Here is an 11,438-nt window from a genome sequence, read left to right as displayed (position 1 = left end):
AAATTTAAAAAATTTGGTGGACAATCTAGTGTCATGAATTTTCCCGGAACTTTTCCAACTCAATGTTTTTCCCCAATACAGCCTTGATTCGCTGGTTGGGCTGGTCAGATTGATTACCAAAGTAAATATCACTATGCTTGCGAAGCCAAAACAAGTTTCGGTTTCATTATTTCTCATCAGCTTAAACAGAACTCCTTTTCTTGCCACTGCGAATTTAGATCACAATATTTCATCTTTTTAAACTTTTCTGAAAGAAATCATTTTTGAACAAAATCACGAACTTTTGAAATTTATATGTCCGCTTTTCTGCAGTCATTATAGTAACAGAAATTGAAAACTCTATAAACTCTTGAATTCAAGCAATGTCAATAACAAGCTTCCAAATCCAGAAAATGGTTGAATTTGATGAAACGACAGAAGTTTTTGAGAACAAAATTTTATGATGACGCTGTTTCCGATACACATAAATGCATGTACGCTTTGAGCGTTTCAAATTGTACGCTCGGAAAAATATAAATAAAAAATTAAACGCTTACGGCAATGACGACCATTTTAGTATTAATCGTCTTGCTATAAGAAAAATTTCCTATTACCGTAAAGGTATTACGGCCTAGTTTTGGGGGCAGTGGAAGGACTTTTTTGGCACCTGAAAAAAAATCTATGCACGCATACCGTTATTTCGGTATTTCCATTAGAAATACCGAAATATTTTGTTTTGATAAAACCTTTCAGAAGATGTGTAGTAAAATTGCAGCATCCGCATTAATAGTCTAAAGTGTCCTCTACTTCACTTCGGTTGTCTCTGGCATCGCCCTCCTTTTTTCTGCATCGTTTCACCTACCAACATGGAAACACTTAGTTCGGCGCCATCTTTTCGGTCTTCCTTGGATGCAGAATGGCATGGACGTTAGGCAACACACCACCCTGGGCAATGGCAGGCGCCGGGGAGCTATTTGTTCGTCATTTCGAATAGCCCGCTACAGATAACGGGGGATGATCCTGAGCAAGTTGTTGTCAGTTAAGCTGAATTTTCATATACTTTTATTTTATACCTCCAGGCAAGTAGATTTTCCACAACTAACTGGACAAACCTGAAATGTTCTCGTTTTTTCAGAATTCACAATCGGTTTATTTTAACAGATATTATGTTTTGTTTTGTTCCTACCGCCGTCATTAAGTGGTCACATGCCATAATAGTAAAAAAAAGTATTTTTCCTTCTTTGATATCGCTTACCCCTTCGCCAATTTTGAATGAACATCGCAGCTGCATATATTAAAACAAGTACTGGTGGCTACCGATCGTGCTATTCGAGCTGGGACCCTGAACTTGACCGATCGGACGAGTAACGCATACTGGAAGCTAACAAATTTACTTTCGCTTCATGATCGAGTAACTACCGCGGATGCCTAACGATAGGCGTTTTTACATCCAATCCATTCGACGATGGTTTCAAATTGTAGTGATTGCAGGCGAAATATTTCCCGCACGATCAAGTTAGCATAGCTCGGAGCAGTGCATAGTTTGTCAATTTTTTGCTTTCGGAGGAGTTGAAATCTGCTCGTTCTGATTTTTTCCTGAACTATTTATTAGGATGGCGGCTAACACCGGGGTTAAAATTATCCGAGACTTTCTACGGGAGAGTCCTTGTCGGAAGGTAAATGGTTCCGTTTAGGTTTAAAAAATATGATTTTTTGGCTAACTCGCCATTCCGACAGGCCTATCAGCTAACCCAGCAGAAGAACTACGCTCACCAGTACTCGAAGAACTACAACCTGCGGAAAATCCCTGCGTCGAATCGGCATCCAGAGGTACGCCCCAACACCGCTCCGATTTTACCGACCAATCTAGCACAAGCCATCACCGGTCACAATCTGATGGAGAGCCATCATCCGGAGAGGAGGCGGCCCACCACCAGTGGCAAGCTGCTGAAGCGTCCGCGTGATCCGACACCGCAGCGCATCCGCATCAAACGACCCGGTAGCGATGAATGGAAGAAGTCGCAGAGACCGATTCGTCCTAGGCGATCGGTTGAACAGAGCGATTCCCCCTCCACTTCCGATAGCAACATCCGTCGGCGGCAACAACACAAGCAGTCAAAATCACCGGATCAATGCCAGAAAGCAGGCAAAAAGCCTTGCAAAGTATGTGTCAACGAGGAAGTCTGTCAAATCCCCGCGCAGTGGCAAGATTTGTTGAACGTTCCGAAGCGCGTTCCCTCCTCCAATGGGTTCCGACATCTGATTGAGGAAATCGAAAGAATACGCGCAGAACTGATTAAGCGGGAAGACATGAAGCACATTTCGTTCCGGGAATCACTTCAGTTGATAAACGAGATCAACGAAAGAATTGATGCCGCTTCCGATACCAATGGTTTTCTGGATCGGTTGATACCGCTGCAGACGACACTGTTGCACTCTATTGCAGACATCAAGTCCCGGAAGTCGCATTCATTACGCTTCGAAGGAGGACGTATCTTGGATACCGATTATGTTACGTTTAAACCACGCTCCGGGGGGCGAAAGGAAAATGTAGGAAGTGGTGCAGTAAGACGCAACGAAAAGAAGTTCGACCAAGGACCGCTCCGAATGTGTCTTCCCTTTATGCGGGATAGGTTGACCCTGGATCATGCTAAATTTTAACTGAACAAAGCAAATTAAAAAAAAGTATAAAAACTGATTCGGTTTGTGTTTTTTTGGGTTTTTTTTCGGACGCATTAATTGGAACCATAGATAATAGCTATAAAACAGTTCAGAGCAAAGTTATATTCGTAAAAAATAAAGACAAAAATAAAATTTGTTCTAAACTCACGTTAACAACATTTGCGGTAGTGTGATACATATATATTTACTTAAATAGCAAACTTCAAACGGAGCGAAAAGTGGAACCCGACCTGAACTTCGGGTCTACCTAAAAACTATAAACGGAAAAATAATGCGAATATTCGTGGTAATTACATAAATTACGTCCAACACTCATGCTCCCGAAGCAGCTGAAATCCAACAACATGGTTTCCACTTCGTGGACAAATCAGTTTACGTCTCTTAAATTATCGGCAAGATCTGGTGTACCAAACCCCCTTCCAAATTCGGATTATTGTTTTTCCAACGTTTTAAGCTTTTCCTCTAGTACGGCAGTCCGTTTGCACATCTCGACGTAGTTTTGCTGCAGCTGCCGTTGGTAGATAAGGACTTTCTCCTTCTCGTCGGCCCACTTCAGCCGTTCCTGTTCGAAGCTGTCGCGACAGTCTTGCAGTTCCTGCCGAAGCCTAGCTACCACCTGTTGCTCCTTCTCCTGTCCCGGGGCTGAGTTATCACATTTTGTAGAAGTTTCCACGTTCGCTAGAACTCGCGGCGGATCGTTCTCGTTTTCCTCCTCTTCCTGGTCTCGCGTGGGCGTCATAGACTTGTAGTCATCATCCGACGAACTCTGATTACAGCTCTGGTCACCTTCTTTCAACTCATCGCCGGACGTTGCCTTCTCCGTTCGGGTTATGCTGCTCAGATCCAACGTGATATCGGGCAACTTTTTGGCATTGTATGTTTCGATGATGCTCGACTTGTCCTCGTCGGAATAGTTGCAGATCTGCGTATTTAGGAACAGTTTCTTGTTCAACTCCAGTTTACTGTTGAAGTAGTTTCGAATGATTTCACTACTGCTCAGGTCGCCGACAGCTTTCTTTTTCACGCCTTCGCTTTCGGATGTTTGCTTGGCTGCTCCGCCGTCGCCGCTGGTTTGCTTGTTGTGATCGCCTCGGCCGTTGGATTCTTCAAACTTTTGCGCCACGAAGTCCAGCTTTTTCTTGTACCGTGAGTATCGCCCGGATGGTACCCCTTCGTAGCCTCGCATGATCGAAATATCAGACAGTTCCTTGCGTAACTTCTGGATTTCGTTGTTCATCACCACGATTATCTGATCCTTGAAGATGATGATTCGGTTGAGCTGGGAGATCTCCAGGTCGAAGTCGAGTTCTTTTTTTATCTGAAATTGAAAAGGGTGAATTTGGGGTTACGATTGTTCGATTCTTTTAGAGAATTGAGTTACCTCCGACTTCTTCAAGCTGATCTCGTCCAAGTTCTGCATCTTGAGATCCGATCGCAACTGCAGAATCTCCTGATCTTTCGTAGTCACCTCCGTCTGAAAAGAAACATTTTGTTAGTTGGTTTGTGAACAGTTACGACCTCGAAACACCCTCAACCTGAGCATCCTTGAGTTGCGTCTTCATCAGAGCCACCTCGCCGTTCCGCTGGCAGAGACTCCACTCGCTCTCCTCCAGCCGTTCCTTCAGATCACTCACGACCCGGCGTAACATCTGAATCTCATCGCTCAGGTCCCCGTTTTGATCCTTTAGGTCCTTCTCGCCGAGCTTCAGTTGACACAGTTCGCTCTTCTGCTGTTCCGCCTGCTCCTTGGCTAGACTAAATTCAGCGTGCAGTCGGTGAACGTCTTCCTGCAGGCGCTTCTTGTCCTGCCGCAACTGGAAGGTCTGCATCATTAGCAGCTGTTCGAGTTTGTGCACTTTCTGCGCTCCCGCCCGCAGTCGGCTCTCGTGGATCGCCTTCAGACGGTTCAGCTCTTGCTCCCAGTGTTTCTCCTTGTCCTTGGTTAATGGAAGAAAATCGAACGGTACAGTACTGCGATACGAGCGCTTCTGTTCATCGAGAAGAGTAAAACGGCGAAGCCCGCCCGGGATTGGTGAGATTTAGCTGGGTACCTTGAGGACCTTACCGTCGGGCTGCGAAATTGTTGGTTCCAGTACACGCTTCTTGCTCGCAGTTGCACCGGATTAAACAGGAGCATTAACAACCAGATGAAGAAAAAAGGAAAAGAATACAGGAATGATGTTCTCCGTGTTTATACTGAAGTACTTCCCGTTTCTTCTGGTACTGGAACAAACCTACTGTTTCATCAACGACGTTTCATGTCGTAGATTGCATATTCCCTTATAACTGACCGAGCTAACAAAATGGTCAACAAACAAGGCGATCGAAAAATCTAAGCAATCCGAGAAATTTTGAAGCAACATGGTTACGGAGACTAAAATTAACTAAAAAGATGTTTGACAGTTCACTTGTACTGTTTACATGGACATCGAAAAATTATTCGCGATTTGCTTCGAGCGAATCTAGTCGTCCACAAAATTTTTCGAAGTCTATTGTCGTTTTCGCTTGAAGCAGAAACTAACTCAGTTTCGGACCTAACTGCTGTCAAACTGTTTGTTTGAAGCCAGTTTCCAACCTAGGTTATGCGCCACTGAACTGAAAACCGGGTTGGGTTCCAACCTGAAATATATTTCGGGTTCGCTCACACCACTGCTGTTTGGCGAGAACCCAACTCAGTTTCATTAAAAACGTTCGTTTGAAGCAACTAACCTGGGTTAGTTTCTAGGTTCTCAATCGAAAACGACATATGTAAACAGTACTAGTAAACTGGCAAGAAAAGTGAGGTTAACTGTGTCAGAAAGGAACCTAATATTACTTGTATTTACCTAGAAACAAACGACGCTGAATCTCTATAGTTTGTTTACCATTTATCTCTCAGTGTCATTCCAATCGGGCACGGCCCTCGTTCGAAAAGGATTCGAAGAATTTCTCGTATTCTATGCTTTTAACAGCACTCTGGAGCGACACTAGAGAACCTAACCTTAAAATCAATGTGATCCTCGGTATCCAGATGATTCTCACTACTCCCGAACGGATTTCGAAAAAAAAGATAGGCAAAGAAAATGAGAGGCTGACAGATACGAAAGTGCAGAGAAAGATAGCCAAAATGAACAAAACAAAACCCCCAAACACTGAAACACATAGAAATGAGGGAAACTATCAAGTATCTCAGGATAGTTGTGGTGTTTTGACAAACAAACAAAAATTTATCGACAGATTAGTCCAGCCGCTCATAAGGCGTTACCAACCTGATGAACTTTGAATATTACTTGCTCATTGTGTTCCATTGTTTGCCGCAGGTAGGCCAACTCCGAGTCCCGATCGCGCAGGGCTGCCTCGAGTTCCGAAATTCCCGAGTCGGACGGTGAGGGGGCCATGTCGAGGAGATCGTGTGCCGCGTACATACCCGCCGAGGATTGACTACTGATATTTTAAGAAAATAAAACATCTCGATTACCGAACGATGGAATTTTTTTTTCAAGAAGCTTACCCAGTGCTAGGGTTCGGGTAGGACGCGATCATACTATCCGGTAGCTTCAGAATCGACTCCAGACTGTCGTAGGTCTTGAACGGTATACTGGAAGTTTTTCGTGACAATATCCCGTACTGATGCTGATAGATTCCGCTCGATGGACCACTACTGCCAACCGGGAGCCCGTTAGAACCGGTAGCAACTCCTGCGCTGCCGTGATCACCACCGTGTCTGTGCTTGTGGTGATGAAGATCGGTCGTACTGCTAAACTTGTACTGCATGCTCATCGGCGGTCCGAGCGATGGCGTTGATCCGTACCGCTCGCCTAGGTCCGTCAGCCGGCCACCGTTCTGGTTCACCGGGCTGGCGTAATTTGGTGTGTTACATTTGTAAGGAACTGGTTTGAATGCGATCGGACGGATCACCTGTTTGCCCTGGAATGGAGTGAGGGGTTAGTATAATCGGTTTGTCCAGTTCAGGAAATGTTTTTCGGTTCTCAATACTCGGGTAGGCCAATATTTTTAATATTTTGTGATCAGTATTAGAATAATTAATATTTTTGACTTGCAGGTTTATCAAGCGTACTGGTTAAACTGTTCTGAGTCGGTTCCCGAACTGCGTGATCAATCGCCAGGATTCGATCAAGGGGAACGGAGGTCGCGTTTTCTTCAAGTTTCTGGAGAATGTTAAAACTTTGAAACTAGCCAATAGTCAGAGAGAATTAGGATCCGCGAATTGGTACAGTTTGTCAGAAAAGTTGCAAGGTGGGATTAAATATGTGTTCTAACATTTTATTTTAATTACAGCGTGCTACAAGACATTCCGGAGAATTATCTATATAGTTTAATATGGTTGAAAATGGTTGGTAAATGGCTGGGTATTGCGCATCTGAATGAGTAAAATAGACCCCACGGGTGGTCCTTAGCCTCTGCCCATGCAATCAACGAGATTATACGGACCGGCCCAATCGGCTAAAACCAATAAGTACACCTGGAGGTAACCACAACAGACTGAATCACAAATCGACCACATTTTTATCGATGGCACTGACTCGGACTACTACCTGGCAAAACTACTCCAAAAACTCCGTAACTAACAATGTACGATACCGACGCCTGCCTCGGTGTGATCTTGGGCGACTGAACCAATCATTAGTCGCCACAACATACGCGCAGAATCTGGAGGCAGCGTTGCCGAATGAGGGTGCGCTCATTCGGCAACGAACTGCTGGAACATCAAAGCAGCCATAAACTACACGGGAACGGGAAAGATCTCGCCTAGGAAGCAGTGTTACGATCGAAGGGGATGTATTCGAGGTAGTGGAGCAATTCACATACCTCGGGACTGCTAACGGCTGATAATAATAACAGTCGCGAAATCCGAAGACGCATTATCAATGGAAATGGTGCCTACCATGGGCTCCAAAAGAAATTGCAATAAAAAAAATTCACCCACCCACTAAATGTAAACCTGGACCATGCTCCAGGAGGACCTGCAAGCACTCGGAGTCTTCGAGCGCCGTGTGCTTAGGACTATCTTTGGCGGCATGCAGGGGAAGGGTGTATGGAGGCGAAGGATGAACCACGAGCTCGACAGCGAACCATGTATCCAGAAGGAGGCCAAAGCCGGAAGGATACGATGGGTAGGGCACGTTGCGAGAATGCTGAACAACTCCGCTAAAATTGTGTTCTGCTCAAATCCGGTAGGTGCAAGACGACGAGAAGCACAGCGGGCTAGGTGGGCTGACCAGGTGCATCTAGATCTGGAAGGTGCCCAAAAACGTTCGAGTTGAAAGAGGATCCCAGGATTAACAGCTCGATTATGCAGGTGAATATGATCAAATCACTGGGAGTTAAAGCCCTGAGCCCGGAGACAGTAATTGTGTATAAGGACCTGGATGAGATCACGATGTAGATGAGCTAAGAAGAGAGGTATATTGAAGCAACAGTGCAACCTGGACGAAGTGTACATGACGATCCGATTAGAAAAGGAGTACGGAGGAACTCAGTCAGCGATGATTTGTCTACCGGTAACCTATCTTAACAGGGCGCTGGAGGCAGGAAAACTTATGGCTGGATGATTGAGGTACCCATTGAGAGTCGCCCCAAGAACTGAAAACAAGTGAATAAACAAGGGGAGAAATTCTTCAAGAGTTTGGGCTGTAGACATTTGGCAGGGGTTTGCAAGGGCCCGATAGATTCAGGATGTGCAGGAAATGCGGGAAACCAGGTCAACTTGCGTGAGACTGCACACAGAGTTCGAAGTGCATGCACTCCAGAAGACGGCAACGATCATCAGACGGGTGGCTTCAAATACCCTGCTTACAAGAGGGCGACTACGGGCCAACGGTAATGGAGATAACCAAAATAAATCTGAATCATTGTTACACCGCACAGCAACTATTGTAGCAGTCTATGATAGAACAATGCATGACATCGATATGATTGTAGGGCCGTATCAAGTCCCCCTGATAACGGTAGTTAGGTAGCGGACAGAACGGGAGCGGCTGCGTTACAAGCTGTGGGTAGATTCCACACTCATACGAAAGTTTCGTGATCACCAACATCAACGGCGTCTTCGTGTGTAGCTGTTAAGCGCCTAAAAATAGGCATTGGAGCAATTCACCCAAACGCTGGAGCAGTTAACCGAGCAGTTGATTGCCCGAAAGCCGCGGTAGTCATTGGTGGATTTCAATGCCAGGACTGTGGATTGAGACAGTAGAGTAACCAAACCAAGAGGATATATGATGCAGGAAGCTCTAGCGAAGTTAGACGTACGATTGTGCTGTGTTAGCATATTTCGGAAAGGACGGAAAGGAGTATCATCAACGATACGATCTGTAAACCACCGACGGCGAAAATGGATTGGAGTGTATGCGAAAAGCATACCCACATCGACCACCAGATGATTCGCTATTGTATCGGCCAACAGTCGGCACGGCAAAGGACAACCAGTGAAAGAACGAAAATTTTCAACAAAAATCTCTTCGTTAAAGCACTTCGGTCGGACAGTCAGAGATCAAGCTTAGCAAGTCTGACTACCACAAAGAGCTGGGAAGAATAAAGTAGATATTGATCCCGAGACGCTTACGATGAACTTGCAGAAGCATCGAAGTGACTGAAATCAAAGAAAGCCCCCCGGTCCGAATGGAATACTAAACGTGGTGATGAAAGCTGCGATCTTGGCATACCCGTACATGTTCAGGATGGTGCTGCAGAAGTGTCTAGTTGAAGGCAACTTCACCGAAATGTAAAAGGGACAGAAACTACTGTTGCTGGCAAAGTCAGAAAAGTCACCGGGCTATCCGGCCTCGAAAAACTCCTGGAAAGAATCATCCTTAACAGGCTCACGAAACTTCCGTGCGGATTGTCCAAGATGCAGTCTGGATTTCGTAATGGACCATCGAAAGTGGATGCAATTCGGACAGTGTTCGAGAGTGCCGAAAAGGCATCTAGGCAGAAGCGAAGAGGAGATCGAATCTGCGCTGTGGTCACGATAGATGTGAAGAATGCGTTTAACAGAACCAACTGGGCATTCATCGCCGCAGTGCTACACAGAATGCGGATCATTGTCTTTCTATGCCAGATCCTGAAGAGTTGCTTCTGTACGAGACGAACGAAGGGCAGAAGTCTATGCGAGTTACAGCGGGCGTTCCTCAGGGCTCCATTCTCGGTCAAACTTTTTGGAACGGAATGTACGATGGGATCTTGAAACTGCGGCTACCCAGGAAAGGGCAAATCGTGAGTTTTGCGGACGACGTGTCCACAAACGGTGATGGGTGAAACACTTTAAGAAGTGGAGGTGTGGGAGACAATAGATCGAGAGCTAGATGAACAGGATCAAGCTGCAGATCACAAGACGGAGGACTTTGTTGGTCAGAAACTAAAAAACGGATCAGCGGATGCAGATCGACGACGGAGGGCACGTGATTGCATCGAAGCGTGCAATTGCGAGTGATAACCGACGACCGGTTGAACTTCAATAACTACGTCGACTAAGCCTGCGAAAAATCGGCGAAGGCAACGAACACGTGGATCATGCCAAACGTCGGTGGTGCGAGAAGCAGTTCGAGACGTCTGCTAGCTAGTGTTTCGTTATCGATACAACGATATGAGCTTCCTGCCTGGGATGTGGCGCCGAAAACTAAGCGGAACCTCAAAAAGCTGAACAGGACGTTCCGGCTAATGGCCGCACTAGTCGCTAGCACGTACAGAACAATATTATCGGAGGCAGTATGCGTTATCGCCGTGCTACAATCAGATAAACGCCAGAAACGTGAGAATCGATTCGATGGCGATGTTGCAGCAAGAATGGGAAAATACGGAAAGGTGAACCTACCGACCCATCCCAAACTAGTCGACGTGGGTCAATTGAAAACACGGAGAGGTGAACTTCCACCTGACACAGCTTCTTTCGGGCCACTACTACTTCAGGAAGTATCTTCATCGGTTCGGGCACGCCAGGTTACCGTTGTGCCTGGAGTGTGAACGTCGAGGGGCATCAGAGGACGCGAGCAGGGAAATACTTGAATTTGGTAGACCGAGCATTAACCCGAATAATGTCCACAAAACGATGAGCAATGTCAAGACTCCACGCGGTCAACAGAGCGGTGATGCAGATCATGACCGCCTTACAGTGGAAAAGGCGTGATGATCAGCTTGTAACGGTGTCGGGATAGCAATCATCACCGGAGTAGACTAGATCCACCGGCGGGGGCTAGTCGAGTAGACCGCGACAGAGTACCGGGCGTGGGTCGTTAGGGCGCCAGCGAACCGGACGCCCTACTCCACCCGGAATCGCCGGACCGAACACGGCACTCTACAGGTTGCCCAGAGATATATTACGAAAACAGAAGAAGATCGGGATCGAGAGAACTTTTTTCGCCGGGAAACTCTTCGTCGGCGTAAGCACCGCCAGGGACTAGGCTAAGTCGATCGCGACGAGACACTACCAGTTGCGGGCCGTCGGAGTACCAACGAACCGGGCGCCTTGCTCCACCGGAATCGTTGGACCGACCTTGCTGGTTGGCTCGGTTTCTGAAGAACTTCTCACGCCGAGGAATTCTCCGTCAGAATAGGCTAAGTCCACCGTCGAGTACTAGGTCGAATAGTTCGCGAACAAATCTGGAGCTGAATCACTCAATGAGGAAGTGGCGCTAAATGGCATCAGAAAGGAGCCGAAGCGCTTAAAGGAGTTGCGGTGCTAAATGGAACTGGACAGGGAGCCAAAGGTCTCAAGAAGTTGTGGCGTTGACTGGTACAAGGAAGGGCTCAGTAAATTTGAAAATCTGGAGATTGCCGCCCAG

General features: G+C 46.4%; 2 protein-coding genes across 12 annotated transcripts in view; one reads left to right on the top strand and one right to left on the bottom strand.

The window, feature by feature from the left end:
• The first annotated feature begins 1,520 nt into the window (after positions 1-1,520).
• LOC131695392 (uncharacterized) lies at positions 1,521-2,731 on the top strand. The gene is made up of 2 exons (XM_058983877.1): positions 1,521-1,655; positions 1,717-2,731. Exons 1-2 carry the CDS (start codon positions 1,593-1,595, stop codon positions 2,638-2,640), a joined length of 987 nt encoding a protein of 328 aa, XP_058839860.1. The 5' UTR covers positions 1,521-1,592; the 3' UTR covers positions 2,641-2,731.
• LOC131695391 (leucine zipper putative tumor suppressor 3-like) overlaps positions 2,732-11,438 on the bottom strand; it is a 76,556-nt gene continuing 67,849 nt past the window's right edge. For 9 of the 11 annotated variants that reach the window (XM_058983867.1, XM_058983870.1, XM_058983869.1 and 6 more), the window contains 5 exons: positions 6,152-6,567; positions 5,910-6,084; positions 4,197-4,598; positions 4,043-4,135; positions 2,732-3,979 (listed from right to left, as the gene is read on the bottom strand). In XM_058983867.1, coding sequence (XP_058839850.1) covers positions 3,092-3,979; positions 4,043-4,135; positions 4,197-4,598; positions 5,910-6,084; positions 6,152-6,567 — 1,974 coding nt within the window. In that variant the 3' untranslated portion in view covers positions 2,732-3,091. The remainder of the gene's footprint in view (positions 3,980-4,042; positions 4,136-4,196; positions 4,599-5,909; positions 6,085-6,151; positions 6,568-11,438) is intronic. The other 2 variants (XM_058983875.1, XM_058983876.1) reach the window with 2 other exon arrangements.

This window comes from Topomyia yanbarensis, unplaced genomic scaffold (assembly GCF_030247195.1).
Source record: "Topomyia yanbarensis strain Yona2022 unplaced genomic scaffold, ASM3024719v1 HiC_scaffold_4, whole genome shotgun sequence".
Classification (NCBI taxonomy): domain Eukaryota; kingdom Metazoa; phylum Arthropoda; class Insecta; order Diptera; family Culicidae; genus Topomyia; species Topomyia yanbarensis.
Note: the sequence above shows the minus strand (reverse complement) of the source record. Positions and strands in the feature narration are given on the sequence as shown.

Coding starts and splice junctions, on each gene's coding strand:
- LOC131695392 (XM_058983877.1), top strand. CDS start 1,593: ATGGCGGCTAACACCGGGGTTAAAATTATCCGAGACTTTCTACGGGAG. Junction 1,656..1,716: donor GGGAGAGTCCTTGTCGGAAG/GTAAATGGTTCC, acceptor CCATTCCGACAG/GCCTATCAGCTAACCCAGCA.